The sequence below is a fragment of the Pongo pygmaeus genome, chromosome 13 (genome assembly GCF_028885625.2).
Source record: "Pongo pygmaeus isolate AG05252 chromosome 13, NHGRI_mPonPyg2-v2.0_pri, whole genome shotgun sequence".
NCBI classification, from domain to species: domain Eukaryota; kingdom Metazoa; phylum Chordata; class Mammalia; order Primates; family Hominidae; genus Pongo; species Pongo pygmaeus.
In genome coordinates this window covers 120,867,646-120,886,323 of record NC_072386.2, presented here as the reverse complement: position 1 = coordinate 120,886,323, position 18,678 = coordinate 120,867,646, and the positions used below count along the sequence as shown (strand labels likewise).

At 57.9% G+C, this 18,678-nt stretch overlaps 1 protein-coding gene across 1 annotated transcript in view; it reads right to left on the bottom strand.

The window, feature by feature from the left end:
• Positions 1–14,872, bottom strand: part of NCS1 (neuronal calcium sensor 1) — a 65,208-nt gene extending 50,336 nt beyond the window's left edge. Inside the window, exon 1 of the mRNA XM_054501906.2 lies at positions 14,485–14,872. Coding sequence (XP_054357881.1) covers positions 14,485–14,548 — 64 coding nt within the window. The 5' untranslated portion in view covers positions 14,549–14,872. The remainder of the gene's footprint in view (positions 1–14,484) is intronic.
• Positions 14,873–18,678: the final 3,806 nt, after the last annotated feature.

The window sequence follows — 18,678 nt, the reverse complement described above, 5'->3', positions numbered from 1 at the left end:
CAAGCTGAGCACAGCACGGGCCCTCCTGCCATCAGGGCCCTCCCGCCATCAGCGCCCTCACAGCCACAGGCCCTCTATGCTGCACTCACCATGCAATTTCACATCCCCAGAGTTGCCAGACCTTGACAACTCCTTGGGACCCTCTCAGGGCTTCCATCCAGAGGGCTCCCTGCTCTACTGGCTGTGACATTAGGTGTGACCGTGTGGCTTCTGTGACCAATTTGGCTTCTGCCTGAGCTGTGATGGAGACCAGCTCTGTGTCTCCCACCCCTTCCTGGGGCTGGGGGTTGGGAAGCCCTGGAAAGTGAGGACTGACCTGGAACATGCTGTTCCTGCTGCCCGAAGCACTCTCATCGTCCCCCACACAAACCCTCCCCGCCAACTTCTCTTCTCCCTCAAGCAGTACTATCATATTCAGCAAACAAAAATACAGATACCCTGTTAAGTTCAAATATCAGATAAACAGCAAATCATTTTTTAGTATGTCTGGCAACCCTGGCCCCGGGTCTCAACTACAATATTACCTCCTCCAGGAAGCCCTCCCAGATGCACCCCAGACCAGGGAGATTCCCAGTCCATTGTACAAAGCCCTGGCTTGACGCTTGTCCCGGCCTGACATCTGCCTCCCCGCCAAACTGTGAATGCCAGCAGGGCCAGAAATCCAGCCAGCCAGCCTGCCCTGTGTCCCCAGCATCCGCAGGGCCTAACATGAGGCAGCTGTTCCATAAACACTCTCTAAATCAAGGAGTGAGGGCTGGCAAGGTGGCCCAGGAACCCCTTTGGCCACACATGCCCCCCACAGGACCCAGGGCCTCCCCTCTGCTCCCTGCTGGCCAGGCCTCCTTCCTTGAGATGCACCTAGATCTCTTCTCAAGGCTGTCCCCAGCTCCACAGAACCTGAGCTGGAGAATCATGGCCGGGGCACCTAGGCAGGCTCCGCTCAGTGATTTTGACACCTGCTCTTCATTTTAATTGAGATCATGTTCCGCTCAGGCGCAGCAAAGGCCTCATCACAGGAAGCCTGAAGACAATAACGGCCCGGCAAGGCTGTGTGGGCTGCTGGGCATGCAGGGGGTGGTGGGGCCGCTCTCCGAGGGGCAAGAACCCGGCCAGTGCAGGCTTTGAGCTCTCAAGCTCCTCCTCTGCCCAGCACACACACCATATATTTTTGAACAGAAGGAAAGCGTTCGCTGTTTCCCCCACAGTGCCAAAAATAGCCCCAGCTCCTGCCTTTGAACAGGAATCTTTCGGTTCCTACAAAGAGGCAGGAGCAGGGCCGGGAGGAGGGGCCTTGCTGGGTGGCTGGTGACTTGGACCCCTCCTCAACTCCCCAGCCCCAGCAGGTGAGAAGGGTCTGGGGTCCTCACGAGGCCTGGCCAGCTGGGGCCCAGCCTCCCCACACCCCACTTCTCAGGATCCCCCAGCCACGGAGGAAAACCCCCCTCCCCCAGCCCAGGAGGTAGGAGAGGGCTGGACAGAAACAGAAAGCAAAGCCCAAGATGGATAAGAAGGAACTTCGTTCATTCATTGGCTTGCTCGTTTATGTACTTGTTTTCTCATTCACTCCAACAATATGCGCAGGCTCTGTTCTAGGAGCGGGGGCTACTCCAGCAGCCATGCAACAAGACGCAGTCATGCAATAAGATGCAGTCGGTCCTCACAGCTCCCAGCTGAATCAAGGGGGATGGTGAAGCATGTCGTCACCACCAGGACTGAGGAGGAGGCCGGGCCCAAGGACACCCCCCCTGGAAGTAGCCGCTGGGATTTGATGCAAGTGTGGGTGAGGATGGGTCCCACCCATGGCCAGTGGGAGGAAGCAGAGGGCTGGGTCTGATGAAAAGGTGCCTGCCTCTGGGATGGCCAGGTGCGGTGGCTTACACCTGTAACCCCAGCCCTTCTTTTTTTTTTTTTTGAGACAGAGTCTCGGAGTCTCGTTCTGTCGCCCAGGCTGGACTGCAGTGGCGCGATCTCAGCTCACTGAATCCCAGCACTTTGGGAGGCCGAGGCAGGCGGATCAAGGTCAGGAGATCAAGACCACCCTGGCCAATATGGCGAAAACCTGTCTCTACTAAAATATAAAAAAAAAAATGAGCCAGGCGTGGTGGTGCACGCCTGTAATCCCAGCTACTCGGGAGGCTGAGGCAAGAGAATTGCTTGAACCTGGGAGGCAGACGTTGCAGTGAGCCGAGATTGTGCCATTGCACTCCAGCCTGGGTGACAGAGCGAGACTCTGTCTCAAAACAAAAAAAGAAAAAGAAAAAAAGAAAGAAAAGGTGCCTCTGGGCTGCCCTAGCACGCTGCATGGCTCCCTCATCCAACCTAGCAAAAAGTCCGCAAGAGGTATTGTCTTCCTGTTTTATAGGTGAAGGCGCGGGGATGCATCAGGAGGGATTAAAAGCCTGGGATGTGCCGTGCCAGGCCCTGTCACCAATGTTTTCACATGAATCCCATCCACAATCCTGGGAGGCATCTGCCCATTTCACAGATGAAGTCTGAGGGCTCGGTGGGAAAGGCCAGACCAAGGTCCCAGAACTAACCAGTAGAGGACATGGGATTTGAATCCAGGCCCGTGGGTCCCTGAGAGGAGCCCCGGATACCAGACCACCAGAAAAGCCATCTTGGCTCAGCATCCCTCTCCCAGTTCTGCAGAGATTCAGAGAAGGAAGTGGTAACAGGGCTAGAAGTGGAGAGCAAAGGATTTGAACCCAGCTCTGTTTGGTTCCAAGTCTAGGGCTCTTTCTGTTTCCCATAGCAGAAGAAAGAAAAGAAAAGATGCCGGGCACGGTGGCTCACGCCTGTAATCCCAGCACTTTGGGAGGCCGAGGCGGGCGGATAATGAGGTCAGGAGATCGAGACCATCCTGGCTAACACGGTGAAACCCCGTCTCTGCTAAAAAACACAAAAAATTAGCCGGGCGAGGTAGCAGGCACCTGTAGTCCCAGCTGCTCGGGAGGCTGAGGCCGGAGAATGGCGTGAACCCGGGAGGCAGAGCTTGCAGTGAGCCGAGATCGTGCCACTGCACTCCAGCCTGGGCGACAGAGCGAGACTCTGTCTCAAAGAAAAAAAAGAAAGAAAGAAAAGAAGGAGGGAAGGAAAAAGGAAAGGACAAAAGAAAAGGAAGGAAGGAAAAGAGAAAGAGAAAGAAGGAAGGAAGAGAGAGAGAGAAAGAAGGAAGAAAGGGAGAGAGAGAAAAAAAGAAAGAAAGGAAGGAAGAGAGAAAGAAAGAAAGAAGAAAGAAAGAAAGAGAGAGAGAGAAAGAGGCCACTTTCCATCCCCAAAGGCCAGGGCTGTGGGGGAGCCGGGGTGGCCATGGCCCCACAGCTGGGGACAGAGAAAGGCACACTGAACCCACTTCCCTGCTGAAAACTCAAGCCTGAAATAAAAAGGCAGAGTGCTATTTCTGCCTTGGGTTAAACATTCCTCAAAGCCACATTCCTCCCGCCCTCCCCCTGCTCCCCTGCCAGGGAATCCAGAGCACAGTGGCCTGGACGCCTCACCAGCTTCCTGGGGCCCCCTCGGTGGCTCAGAAGTGCCAAAGCCAGCAGCTGCCCTGCACCCCCTCCTGGGCAAGGAGCTCCTCCCCCCAGCCGCATGGTCAGGGCACCCGGAGCTGAGAAATGGTGACATCACATCTCACAGAGAGTGGAAAAGATGGGGAGACTGCAGCCCTGAGAGGGGCAGCCAGAGGCCACAGCAAGCCAGGCTGGAACCAGGACCCAACTCTCACCTCCCTGGCTGTCCCCCTTCCCCAACAGACTGCAGGTCAGGAGCACAGGCAGGTCCTGTCCTGGTCACCAGGGAGAGCAAACCACAGCACCGCAGGGAAAAACTCTTCGGGAAGATCCCAGCCTTCTGCAGAGGCGAGGACACCCCAGGCCACACACCCCACAGACACCAAAGACCACAAGATGTGGCCCAGACCTCAAGGAGCTAAAAGTCACGGGGGTCCCCTTGGCCACCATGCCCCCAAAACCCACACTGCACCCGTGAGGACCCGGTCTCTTTCTCTGTCGGAAACACACCTCCAAAGGCACCTGGGCTAAGCCAGGCACAGGGCAGGGCAGGATGGCCAGGGGCACTCGGTCCTCACCACCTTGTCCGGGACAAGGCTTCCCAAGAGCAGGGATGGTGCCAGCACCGTAAGATGGGGGTACGTTGCTCCTGAGTTCCCAGGGCAGGAGGATGACCGTTGAGATCAGCCAGCCCACACACGGTCAGCACCTCCTGAGCCTCCACTAGGGTGGGTTGAGGCTGAGGAAGCCTTTGAGGCCAGGGCACAGCTGCACCACACACTCCTATCAGCGCCTCTCCTCCTGCCGCCTTTCCACAAGGCCTCAGCTCTGCCTCCTTCCTGGAGGAAGCCAAGGCAGAGGCTGTCCCAAATCCCCTGCAAGAGGCAGAACCTCTGGAACCAGCGGGAAGGATCCTATCCACCACCAACCTCACACCCAGCCCAGGAGTCCAGGATGCCTGGCCAGTGTCTGATGCTCCAGCAGCGGCTTGGATGCTCCCAGGGACGAGGCGCTCCCTCCCCTTGGCAGGGAACCCTAAGGTTTTGAGGCTCACAGAAACGGTGGGAGGCGGGCGCCTGGTGGGAAGGGCGTGGCTCTGGCAACATAAAGATCTAAGCCTGAACCCCGATTGGCCATCGACTGGCTGGCTGGGGGGACTTGGGCATGTCCCTGAACTTGCCTGGGCCTCCCTTTCTTCATCTGTAAAATGGGTATAAGAGTCCCTACTCCCAGGGCTTTGGGGAGAGGGCAGCACTCAGCACTCCTGGCCCCGAGTGCCCACTGGGTAAACGGTGGTCGTCATTGCTGTCATCTCCCCCCAACCACAATATTCCCCCACTGCCTCGGGGAGTGGCAGCTTATCACCTGGTTCCAGACCTGGCAGCTGAGCTCCCAGCCTTTGGCACGGCTCCCGGCCTGTCTGTGCCTCCCTCCCCAGCGTCCCCCACCCCCAGGCACACCTACATTTACAACCTGTACAGAGCTGCCCTCACACACCACCACACACGTGCGCACAGGCGTGCCCGGCTCACCCACTCCTGACACACGCCATGACCCCGTCACTCACGCTCGGAGCGTGCCCACGTGAATCGGGACTTGCCCACGTGCCCCGCAGCACCCGCCCTGCCTGCAACACCCACACCAGGCACCCGGGCCCGCTCACGCTCACGCTCACCTGCACACCTCCGTGGCGGCTCCCTGGCACCTCCACCAAGCAGGGGCCCCTCACCGCCGCCCACGGCTTCAGTGTGCAGACTCCAGGCTGACAGGGGACGGGGATCAGACCCCAATGGCACCACTCTCCAGCCGTGGGACCATGAGCCAGCTCTCGTCCGCTCTGAGCCTCCACTTCCTCATCTGTAAAGTGGGGACCCCACAGGGCTCCTGGGTGGAGTTGGTGAGGAACACACGTGAACACCAAGGACAGGCCTGGGTCACACAGAACAGGCCTAATACCAGACTCTCACCGCAGCGACAGCCCCTGACCGTCCCGTGCTGCGGCTCGCAGATCCTCCGCCACCACCATGAGCAAAGGGAGTGCCGAGATGAGCTACCAAGTTATTCCTAACCCCGCACACAGCTCTGTGTAGTAGAAGTCCCTTATCCTTAACTCCCAGATAAGAAAACTAAGGCATCAAGAGGCTAAGAACCATGCCTGAGGCTGAGAAGATGCAAGGGCCTGCCTGGGTCTTGAACACCAGAGCCCAAGCCCACTCCGTCCCTGGGGCCCTGATGTACCTTCCCCACTGGGTCTCACTATCTGGCAATTTGAACATTGTACAGAAAGGGAAACTGAGTCCCAGAGGGAACTACTGACTCCAAAGCCACTGTCCCAGCCATGATGGTCCTGGGACTGAAGCCCAGGCGTGCTGCTGTCCATCCTCTGAGCCCCTGGGCGCACAGGAACCTAAAAGCCAGCCTGCCACAACCCTTCTCCCTCCCCAACTCACCAAGCCAGGAGCCGGATACAGAACAATCCGGTCACCAACCCAGCCAGGCCACCACAGAGGCCCTCCACGTTTGCCACTCACTCCCAATTCAGCTGAGAGCCTGTGACAGCTCACTCTGTGACTGCCCAGGGGAGTGGCCAAGAACGGCTGTCCCTGATACGGCCGGTCCAGCAGCCTCCTTCCTGGGAGAGCATTTACTGAGCACTTACTATATGCAGATCCCTGTGCAAACATCCCTGTCTCATGCGCAAGGGACCTCAGAGCTCAGAGACGTAAGCAGCTGGCCAGGATCGCCCAGCCAGGAAACAGCGGAACTGACCTTCAAGCCCTCAGCACCTGCTGTTCTGCCCTTGGTCGGAATATGACCCCAATCTCAAGTTACCTAGAAACGCTGCAAGGTAATCTCTGACACTCTCTGCCCTGCAAAATAGATCACACACAGAATGTGAAAATTGATTCATCTTGTTATGACCATAATGATGATGTGCTTTTTAATTTATATTGGCTTTTTTTCTTACCAGAGTGCTAGAGATATTTGGGGCAAGATGAACCCCAGCAGAAGACTTCAGTGAAGAAGTCAAGACATCCCTAGGCCAGGCGTGGTGGCTCATGCCTGTAATCCCAGAACTTTGGGAGGCCAAGGTGGGTGGACCACTTGAGGCTAGGAGTTTGAGACCAACCTGGCCAAAGTGGCAAAACCCCGTCTCCACTAAAAATACAAAAATTAGCCAGGTGTGGTGGTGCACATTCTAATACCAGCTACTAAGGAGGCTGAGGCAGGAGAACAGCTTGAACCTGGGAGGTGGCGGTTATAGTGAGCCGAGATCGCGCCACTGCACTCCAGCCTGGGTGACAGAAGTCAGATTCCATCTCAATAAATAGATAGATAGATAGATAGATAGATAGATAGATAGATAAAAAGAAGGCAAGACATCCCTATCTGAACCCCAACAGCCAACCCACCTTGGCACAGTGGGAGGTGCCCTGACAGGAACAAAGCGGTTCCTGCCACGTATTTGCTGTGTGACCTTGGGGAAGATGCTTCACCTTTCTGGCACTTAATTTGCCTACTTGTAAAATGAGGGCATTGAACTACTTGGCCCCAAGAGTCTCCTCCAGCTGAAAGATTCTAGGATTCTATTTCATAGTAATCAAAGAAATAAACATTGAGACAGTGAGCCACCTCTTTTCCTCCCCATACAATTGGCAAGAATTAAGGAAAACAGTAATACCCAGTGCTGGCAAGAATGCAGAGAAATAGGCACTCTCTCATCTACTTTTGCTGAAAATGTAAATTGGAACAGTCTTTCTGGAGAGCAATTCAGCAATTTTTAATCAAAAGCCTTTCAAAACATTCCCAGCCGTTTAAACTCCATAACCCCATTCGGGGTTCTTATCTTCAAGAAAAGATAAGGGCAAAGATTTAGTGCAAAGACCTTCATGCAAAGATGTGGTACAAAGATGTTCATCACAGTATTTTTAATATGGGAGGAGGAACCTAACTGTCCAATGACAGGGGATTAGATAAAATATGTTCTGTCCATATGATGCACCAAGAAAAAGAATCATGCTCTAAAAGCATAGTTCATGATACGGGCAAACATTCAGAATGGTCAGGTTTTTTTAAGTCAGAAAATAAAAAGTAGATAATCCCAAATTTACAAAGTAATGAAAACTATGAGGCCAGGGACAGTGGCTCATGCCTGTAATCCCAGCACTTTGGGAAGCCAAGGTGAGTGAATCACCTGAGGTCAGGAGTTCACCAGCCTGACCAATATGGTGAAACCCCCGTCTCTACTAAAAATACAAAAATTAGCTGGGAGTGATGGTGGGTGCCTGTAATCCCCAACTACTCGGGAGGCTGAGACAGATTTGCTTGAACCCGGGAGGTGGAGGTTGCAGTGAGCCAAGATCGTGCCACTGTACTCCAGCCTGGGTGACAGAGTGAGACTCTGTCTCAAAAAAAAAAGAGGAGGGAAGGGGAGGGGAAGAGAAGGGAGGGGAGGGGAAGGGAGGGGAGAAGAGGGGAGGGGAGGGGAGAAGAGGGGAGGGGAGGGGACGGGAGGGGAGAGGAGGGGAGAGGAGGGGAGGAGAGAGGAGGGGAGGGGAGAGGAGGGGAGGGGAGGGGAGGGGAGGGGAGGAGGGGAGGGGAGAGGAGGGGAGGGGGGAGGGGAGGGGAAGGGAGGGGAGAAGAGGGGAGGGGAGGGGAGAAAAGGGGAGGGGAGGGGACGGGAGGGGAGAGGAGGGGAGGAGGGGAGGGGAGGGGAGACGAGGGGAGGGGAAGGGAGGGGAGAAGAGGGGAGGGGAGAAGAGGGGAGGGGAGGGGACGGGAGGGGAGAGGAGGGGAGGGGAGAGGAGGGGAGGGGAGAGGAGGGGAGGAGGGGAGGGGAGGGGAGACGAGGGGAGGGGAGGAGAAGGGAGGGGAGGGGAGACGAGGGGAGGGGAGAGAAGGGGAGGGAAGGGGAGGGGAGGGGAGGGAAACGAAGTCCTACTGAGTCTTCCTGCTAAATATATCTGGAATCTGTCTTTCGTGTCATCCCCACCGACACCCCAGTTCATCACCATGGTCACCTTCCGTCTCATCGCCACCCCTCTTCCCCGCCAGTCCATTCTGTGGACTGCAGCCAACAACAATTTTTCTAAACCCAGATCTAATGTGTCTCTATCGCCTCCTTCCACGGCTCCCTACGGATCTGGAATAATGTCCAAATTCCTTCCTGTGGCCTCTCACAGGGTGACACGGGCCCAGCCCACTCGACAGGACACCCCCCCCCCCCCGCCCACTGCCCACGCCTTGCCCCAAAGGCGCTCAAGACAGGACTTGGGAGCAGCAGGAGCTGGGTCCGATCCCAAGGCCTCTGCCGGGGAAAAGGGCTTTCCCCTGACACGGGGAGATGGGAGAACCCTGCGGGGTGATGTAGGGAAGGGAGAAGCTGGGTCCCATTTAACCTGGATCCCAAGGAGGCAGAAAGGGCAAAAAGAGGCTGTGAGGAGGAAGCTGGGCTCTGGGGCCTGAGTGAGTCCCCGCCATTCACGAGCTGCCCCTTCCCTCTCTGTACAAGGTGGTGACCACAGGCCACCTGCCCTGGACGCGGAAGACTTGCACCCTCAGGACCAGCAGCTGCCAAGAGAGTTTTGAAAGGTTACCCTCGTGGCCGGGCGCAGCAGCTCATGCCTGTAATCCCAACACTTCAGGAGGCCGAGATGGGAGGAGATCGCTTGAGGCCAGGAGTTCGAGACTAGCCTGGCCAACATAGCGAGACCCCATCTCTATAGAGATAAAAATATAAACAAATAAAGGTTCCCCTCAGAACCAGGCACCAGGCTAAACCCTTCATATGCCCCGAATCCTCCCCAACACTGAAGCCTTCCAAAACCGCCCATTTTACAGAGGGGGAAAGTGAAGCCGGTGAGAGGAGGTTTGCCCAAGGAAGGGGCCAGAACCGCAGAACTCACCCCCGAGCCCTCTTTCCCTCCCAGGGACTCTCCTGCCAAACAACCCCTTTGTCTTTCTGGCCCGCTCCCCGGACTGCAAAGCTTCTCCTGTTTAGATCCATGGAGTTGGAAGGCAGGTCTGACGGATGAGCAAACTGGTGCTCAGAGAGGCCAAGGGACTTCCCCAAGGTCACCAAGGCCGAGTGAGGACCCAGCCCCACACCCCAGGGGATCGAGTCCTCTCCTAATAACACAGGTGATGTTTCTTGCCCAGATGCCCATCCTGATGCTGAGAGTCCACCTCAGTCTCTCCTGCTGCTGCTCTGCTCCACTGTCAGAGCAAGGGAAGGCCTCCTTGGTCCACGCCCACGCACACGAGATGTACAGGGACGGCCGAAGCCCCTCCCTGGCGTTGGTCCTTTCCTCTCCTTGTGGCGCACCCTGTGCCTGGCTGTGGGCCCTCCCTGTCCCCACGCAGCCATCACACAACCCCCAGCTTTGTCCCAAGGTGGTCTCCAGTGACTGCCTCCCGAAGGCAGCGGCTTGCCCCACCCTGGTTGAGCACAGTCGGTGGGGACTGATGATCAGAGAATACTCCTCACCCTAGAGGAAGGGGCCCTCATGGGCCCCAGGACAGTCCACAACCAGAGATACCCAAGAACCCAACTGCTGACCCCAACCTGGAGCCAGGGACCCGTCCTCTGCTCGGGGTCACAGAGGCGTCAGCCGCGGGCTCCTGCCCTCCACATGCTCCTGTGTGCCGGGCACCATTCTGGGCATCAGGGAAAAGGCAGAGGAGAGCCAAGGTTGGCAGGCAAGGTCAAGGCAGAGCCTGGGCTGACCAAGGGCAACAGGGAGGAGGTGGCCACCCCTGAGTCCCGGACCGAGGGTCCCTGGGAAGGGCCGGCAAACATCATGGGGAGAAGGAGAAGGAGAGGGGAGGAGGGCAGAGGTTCTGCCTCTTGGGCCTGGCTGGCTTGGGCCTGCAGTGGCCTCAGAAGCCTTTAAGGGGATGCAGCTCAGACCACCACAAATGGCTTGCACCCCCATGCTCAAGTTCTCAGATAACCCGGCTGCTTTCCTCCTGAGGCCGGGGATTCCATCTCTCTCGTCCACTCCTCTGTCTCCATGCCTGGCACACAGTGAGCACTTAATGAACAGGCCAGGGCAGCTTCACAATGCACAAGTGGGGCTGGGGAGGCCGCTACACGTAAGAGCATGCCCCTGCTGGGATTCAGGCACAGCAGTCATAGATGTCATCTTCTTTGTGCCAGGCACAAAGACCAGAGTCATAGGAAGATTCCTCTGTGGAGAGAAGAAATTTGCCCACAAAATACACATAAGCCTAGTTCAAGATGAAGCTGTATTGTATGGTCAAAATAATACATATTAAGGCCGGGTGCGGTGGCTCAGACCTGTGATCCCAGAACTTTGGGAGGCCAAGGCAGGAGGATTGCTTGAGGCCAAGAGTTTGAGACCAGCCCAGGCAACAGGGCGAGACCCTAACTCTATAAAAAAACATTTTTTAATTAGCCAGGTGTGGTGTTGCACACCCATGGTCCCAGCTACTGGGGAGGCTGAGGCAGGAGGATTGCTCGGGCCCAGGAGGTCAAGGTTTAAGTGAGTCATGATTGCACCATTGCACTCCAGTTAGGGCAACATAGCCAGACCCTGTCTCCAAAAAAAAAAAAAGGAAAGAAAATGAACAAATAAGCATTAATTATGATCACTGGCATTTATTGACCACATACCCCACACCACATATCAGGCCCCATGCTGCACATGAGTTACCCTGTTGACTTATCACATCCTCTGAGTTCAGGTACCATGAGCACACCTATTTTGCAGATGAGGAAACTGAGGCTCAGGTAGGTGAGGGAACCGGCCCATCCCACAGCCGGGACACACAGGGATGCCAACAGCCTCACCAGCAGGTTGGAAGAGAGTGGGCCAGACCTCAAAGAAACTGGGCTGCCCGCAATGCTGACTGCCACTGTCTAAGTCTTGGCTGCAGAGTGACCCCGTCCACCTCTCCCTAACCTGTTGCTGGTGGAAGGCTGAGGATTGGGTTAGGGTTTGAGCCAGGTGGAATCCCGGTGTGTCCAGTGAGGGCCACACTGCTGGGGCCTTTAGACACTCCTGCTTCCTCACACACACAGACCATCACAGACAGCCAGAGACGCCTACCAAGGACACTGCCCAGCACCAACTTGGATGTGGACCCATGGCTCCCCTCTAGGCCCCCTCGGCACTGTGGCCAGCTATGCACGAGGTGGGCTAGGACCCCCAGCATACACTGGAACTGTGGTCTTCAATCGGGGCTCCCCAGGACCACGATCTGCAGCACAAACACGTGTCAAGGATGCAAATTCCTGGGCCCCAGCCAGACCTAAAGATTATCAGAAATCCGGGAGGGCATCCCAGGTACCTTCATGTTTATTAATCAACCAGGAGATTCTGACATTTGAGAGTCCTTCCTGGGGCGCTTCTCTTGACCCCATACACAGAATCCCCCAGAACAAAGAGCAGATGGCTCCACTCCCCATCAGAAGGAAGCCCATCTGGGGGCCAGAGAACAAGCTGGAGGCTTTCTCTGCTTGTCCTGTTGGGCGACTTTTCATTCTGTGAACCTACTAAAGGCCAACACATGGGGGGAACACAGCTGTGAGCTCCACACACAAGGGCCTGCACTAGGGAGCTGACGTCAGCGTGGGAGGCAGACAGGAGGCCAATGAACCCACCGCCACCTCCAATGGCCCACCCCTAATAAGGGCTTCGACAGAGGAAAAGTACCCAGGCCAACTCTCTCCCTGCCCAAAACTGTTCCACGTCTCCAAAGGCCTTTAAAAATAGCCCAGCCCAGCACCACAAGGGCCAGTTCCTAACAAAGCTTTGTTGACTCAACTTCTCTCAAAGTTGACAGATCTGCCCGGAGGAGGGGGCCGAACAGGACGATCACCCCAGGCCCTTCTCATTTAGAATCCACCATCATGGGCTTCTAGCAAAAGCCAGAAAAAGACACCCAGCAGACCTTTTTTTTTTTTTTTTTTTTTTTTTAGAGACAGAGTTTTGCTCTTGGAGCAATCTCACCTCACCTCCGCCTCCCGGGTTCAAGCGATTCTCCTGCCTCAGCCTCCCGAGTAGCTGGGATTACAGGCATGTGCCACCATGCCCAGCTAACTTTGTATTTTTAGTAGAGACGGGGGTTTCTCCATGTTGGTCAGGCTGGTCCACCCGCCTCAGCCTCCCAAAGTGCTGGGATTACAGGCGTGAGCCACTGTGCCTGGCCCAGAAGAGCTCTTGGTATGAGCTCTGAGGTCTCTCACTAGGTTTGGAGCAGGACAGACTGGAGTTCAAGTCCTGGCACTGCCTGGTCACTAGCTGTGGGATCATGGGAATGCCACTTTGCCCCTTTGAGCCTTAGTTTCCCCATCTGTAAATGGAGATCGTAGCAGCACCCAGCCTGGTAGAGCAGTTGTGGCGGAGTCGAGGTGCTAACGATGCCAAGAGCTTGGCACATGACATGCTCAATAAGCAGGAAACCTGGCTTCACTCCCCTGTCCCACCATGATGGAGGCATCCCATGCAGCCCATGCACACCACTCCTCACCCTCCCCCGGCACAGGGACCCAGGAAGTCCACCTGCTGGTGGCTGTGGGCCACATCTGGACTTAGCTTGAAGGAGGCCCCAGCGAATCTCACAAAACAGCAGCCAGACTGGAATGGGCCACCCACCTGCCCACCTTGGAGAGAGATGAGAGCAGCCCTTTGCCCAGGGGCTTCACCCCTTCCAGGTAGCAGCTCCTGGGATGTGAGCTCCATGCTGCAGGATTGCACAGGAGAAGGGCCAGCACCTCACAGCAGACTAGCACCCGCTCAGGAAAACCCCCTTTGTTCCAAGCATGAGGGGTGAGGGGCATGGAGCTGAAGCGTGGGCTTGGACAGACCTGCAGACGTGCCCAGAAGACCGATGGAGTGGGGGGAAGCGGGGAGCAGAGGTTGTGCAATGCACCACCAGGAGCTGCCTCCCCAGCCTCCATCAACACATGGGGCTGGCGGTCAAGCTGCTGCCTCCGGGGATGGTGCAGAGGGCCTGGGCCCACGCAGCTGCCCGGGGATGGGTTCTGAATTCCAACCCAAGCCCAGAGCCACTGCCCCCTTCCAAGTCAAACACCCAGGCAGAGGTCCTTCCAGACCCCGATGCTGAAGCCTTGCCTCTGGCCATCCCCTGGGTGGTCTGGACCCATTACCATTAACCCCTGGTATGCCAGGGCACCTCCGGAGAGGCTGCAGGGAAGGGGGAAGCCTGGTATGGAGAAACTAGGGCTGCAAGGTGACTGCAGAGTTGTGAAGTTAGGCAAGTGGAGGGAGACACACTGAGACTGATCTGGAGACGTCCAGAAAGGACAGGCCCTCCTCCTCCTGGCAGCCCGAGACAGCTAATGATCACACGCGGCCCAGATGGCCCGGGCTGTAGAAACCCATTTCCCAGTCTGGCAGACAGAGATGGGGCCAGGGAGAATCCAGCCTGTAAGTGCTGCAACCCACTGGGTGCCGGGGACCCTTCGCCGCCGTCACCGCACGACGAGCGCTGTGCCAAGTCTCGCCACCCCCCACACACGAACGGGGCCAGGGAGGGGGCGACAGGCCAATCTCGCAGCGGCGGCGGCGGCATCGTGATGCATGAATCACCAGCCCCGCGCGCTCGTGCCAGTCGGCTCCGCGCAGCCGGGCGCCCCCTCCCGGGACCACCGCCCCACCCTCGCAACAGCCCCTGCCCGTTGGGACAGCTCTGCGGAGAGGGGGCCGCCAGGGGGCTGGGGCTGCCCCTCCGGACCTAGGGGTGGCGCCGCGCACGCCGACCGGCGCGCACTCCCCGGGCTAGGGGTGCCAGAACAATGGGGCCGGGCGGGGGGCAGGGGCGCGGCCCGGGAACCTCCGAGGGGTCCACAGCAGAGGCCGGGCGGGGAGGACGGCCCGGAGGCGGCAGCGCGGAGCGGGTAGCGCGCGGGTCCGGGGGGCGGGGGCGGTGGGTGTTGGGGTGACCGCGGGGCGCGGGGCGCGGGCGGGGGGCTGGGAGCACTCACAGTAGGTCTTCCTGGTCAGCTCCTCCACAACTTCGGGCTTCAACTTGCTGTTGGATTTCCCCATCCTCGGCGGCCGCGGCCCCCGCCCCCCCGGGCCGGACCCGGTTGGGGCGCCCAGCAGGAGCGGCTGGGCCGGGCGGGCCGGGCCGGGGCCGCGCCTTTGTCTGCGGCGCCCGCGCTGCGCTGCGCGGCTGTCGGCGCTGGGGCGCCCGGGGCTTGGGGCGGCCGCTGGGCAGGCCCGGGCGGTCCGGGCGCCGCGGCGCGGGGATGCCTGGGCTGGGCGCCGGCGCCGGCGCGGTGTGGCCGCGGTCGTCCCTGGTTACTGGGCTCCGCGGCACATGCTCGCTGCTGCCTCCCGCCTGCCGCCGCCCCTGCGCTCCCCGCCTCCCGCCTCCCGCCCGCACCCGCGCGCCAGGGGTGGACCCGGAGCCGCCACTCAGCGCCCGGCGCCACCTCCCGCCCCGCACCCGCCTGGCCGCGGCCTCCGCCAGCGGGACCCCGGCCCCGCCAGCCCGCCGGAGGGGCGTCCCCTCGGCTCAACGCGGCCCCAGGGCGGGGCAGCCACCCCCGCCACCCCCGCCACCCCCTCCCCGAATCCAGCCCTGGCGTTCCGGCCCCCGCCGCGGCGGGGAGGGCCCGGAAGATCGGATGTGAATGAGGCCAAGTCCCGGCCCGGAGACATTCATTCATTCGACACGGATTCATGGGGTGCCGGGGACACGGCGGCCCACAGAACAGGAGCGCCCCAGCCCTCGCAGGGCGGGCAGGGCTGTACGGGATGCCGCAGGTAGCGGTGGGGGCACCTACTCTCGGCCTGGGGGCAGGTGACCTCCAAACCCAGGATCAGGAAGGGAGGTGGATGCAGAAGCGTTCTGGCCCAGGCAACCTGGAGAGGCGGGGAGGCCTGCACGCCCGAGGGAGAGCTCCCCGGCTTGCAGGCTTGCGCACGGCTGCAGGCACAGGGGACTATGGAGAAGGGCAAGGCCCACGGGGCAGGCCGGGAGAGGCCCCTCGCCGAGGAGCTGGGCCCCTGCCCACCAGCGCCCATGAAAAGACTTCAGCAGAGTGATGGGTCAGAGCTGCTGGAGTGACAGGTCAGAGCTGCTCAGAGCTGTTTCTCTGAGCCGAGGCTGGGGTGACAGGCTCCACCTGAATGGACAGAGGGCAGTGGATTGGTGTAAGGGGGTGTGGTCCAGGGGGTAGGTCCAGCATGGCCTTCCCGGTCCACCTCATCCAACATACCATCACATCTTGAGACCTCCCCTATCCTTTCCAGCTTTAGTTTCTCTCCTTCACATCCATCACAAACGTCACCTATGTTTTCTGCATCCTGTTTGTCTCTTCCATGGGAGAACACCCTCCCAGAGGGCAGAGGCATCTCCATAACCTAGAAGGCCGCCTGAGGTGTCCTAGTTACCCAGCAAATCTCTGTGAATGAGCGAAGGACGGAGGAAAGAATGACACCCGGTGCTGGGGCCCTGGGGTGGGGGAGAGAGCGAGGAGGATGAGGCAGCCCTCCCCGGGGCTAGCAGGGATGAGGCAGGAGTGGGGTCTCTTTCTCCCTTCTTTCCACAGTGTTCTAACCTCGGAGGGTCCAGAAAGCTCAGAGGAACCCTGAGCAAGGCCGAGTGCCTTCCAGCTCCCAAATGTCTCTCCTGCCTCTAAGCATACTCCATCCACTCCTGCTTTCCCCTGAAGCCCCTACCCAGGCTGAGCCCCAGGCCCCAGGAAGTCTTCCAATGGGGATGGACTTGCTGGCTTGGGGAGCTCATTCTGCAGAGGAGGTGGGCCCAGTTGGAGGGATCTGGTGTAGACTTGGGAACAGAATGTCCCAACCTTGAGGACCAACTCAGAGTAGACAGCAGTGAGGGGCCCACAGTAGGGGGCTAAGAGTTGACCAGACTGTGCTGAGCATCCTGCCTGGGAGGAGGGAGAGCCAGCACGGGAACCAGGGCCTGGCTGGATGACAGAGGTAGTAGTAGTAGTTAAAGCCCTTTAGAAACCCAGGTGCTGAGGCTCGGTGCAGTGGCTCATGCTGGTCATCCCAGCACTTTGAGAGGCTGAGGTGGAAGGATTACGTGAGCTTAGGAGTTCAAGACCAGCCTGGCAGGGAAGACCTCATCTCTACAAAAATTTTTAAAAGTTAGCTGGGCTGGGTGACACATGCCTAACTCCCCGTTACTCGGGTGGCTGAAGTGGAAGGATCACTTGAACCCAGCAGGGCGAGGTTGCAGTGAGCTGTCATTGTGCCACTGCATTCCAGCCTGGGTGACAGAGAAAGACCCTGACTCTCTCTCTCTCTCTCTCTCTCTCACACACACACACACACACACACACACACACACACACGCACGAAAAGAGAAGAGAAAAAAGAGAAAGGAAGGAAGGGAGGGAGGGCGGGCAGGCCAGGCATGGTGGTTCATGCCTATAATCACAGCACTTTGGGGGGACAAGGCAGGTGGATGGCTCGAGCTCAGGAGTTCGAGACCAGCCTAGGCAACATGGTGAAACCCCGTTCCTACAAAAAATACAAAAAAAAAAAATTAACTGGGCATGGTGGCACATGCCTGTAGTCTCAGCTACTTGGGAGGCTGAGGCAGGAGGATTGCTTGAGCTTAGGAGGTGGAGGCTGAAGTAAGCCCTGTTTGCACCACTGCACTCCAGCCTAGGTGATGAGACCCTGTCTCAACACACACACACACACACGCATTCACACACACACTCACACACACACACAAAAGAAACCCAGGTACTCATCCTGTGAGTATTTCTTGCTCACTGCCCCTGTGCCAGGTGCCATGCTGGGCACCGAGACCAACATGGGAGCTCAGGGATCTGACCCGACCTGCTGCACAGCGATCACAAAATCACACTGGCAACAAACACCATGCAAGGAATGGAGAGGGTATGGGAACATACATGGGAACACCTGCCAAGGAACTCAGGTACTTCACAGACTCATCCCATCATTCGGGACATGTTTACTAAGCACCTACTATGTGCCAGGGCCCTGGGGACATAGACCAGATCCCTGCTATCAGGGACCTTACACTTTAGTGAGGGGAGAGTGCTATAAACAATAAACAACATGCATAAGTGCAGCATAGAAACCAGAAACACGGGGGCGCAGTGGTTCATGCCTGTAATCCCAGTACTTTGGGAGGCCAAGGCAGGCGGATCACAAGGTCAGGAGTTCAAGACCAATCTGGCCAACATAGTGAAACCCGTCTCTACTAAAAATACAAAAATTAGCCGAGCATGGTGGTGCGCGCCTGTAGTCCCAGCTACTTGGGAGGCTGAGGCAGGAGAATCACTTGAACCTGGGAGGCAGAGGTTGTGGTGAGCTGAGATCGCACCACTGCACTCCAGCCTGAGTGACAGAGCAAGACTTTGTCTGAAAGAAAGGAAGAAAAAGAAAGAAAGAGAGAGAGAAAGGAAGGAAGGAAGGAAGGAAAAGAAAAGAAAAAAAAGAAACCATAAATACGCTGCATGAGTAGAATGTATCTCACAGGTGAAAGAAGAAAAATGAGGCAGGGAGGAAAATGGGAAGGGCTGAGGGCTGGAGGTGTGTGGTTTTGGTTGGAGAAGGAGCCTCACTGAGAGCAGAGGGGGAGCATCGCCCAGGCCCTGTAGCAGAGCCCAGGTGGAGCCCAGCTGGCCCACGTGCAGCCTTGTGTGTGGCCTTGCAGGGGTACAGTAAGGTGGGCTTTAAACAGCAAGGCGCAGAGTGGGGAAGCAAGGTCAGACTCCCGACTCAAGGGATCTGATGTGCTTAGCCGGCCCCCTCGGCTGCTGCTGCAGGGAGAACTGACTCCAGGCACAGACGGGTAGGAATGGGGGCCTGCCAGAGGTCACTGTATCATCAGCCAGGAGGTGGTGGTGGCCACGTGTGGCGTGGCGGTGGAGGACACAGAACTGGCTACACTCGGTGACATTTTGAGGGTAGTGAGAGCAGGATTCCCTCACTGCTGTCTCCTCTGAGTTGGTCCTCAAGGTTGGGAGACATCCTGCTCCCAAGTCTACACCAGATCCCTCCAGCTGGGGCCCATCCTACCTCCTCTGCAGAATGAGCTCCTCCAGGCCAGCAAGTCCATCCCCATCTGAAGACTCCCTGGGGCCCGGTGCTCAGCCCGGGCAGGGGCTTCAGGGGAAAGCAGGAGTGGATGGAGTATGCTTAGAGGCAGGAGAGACATT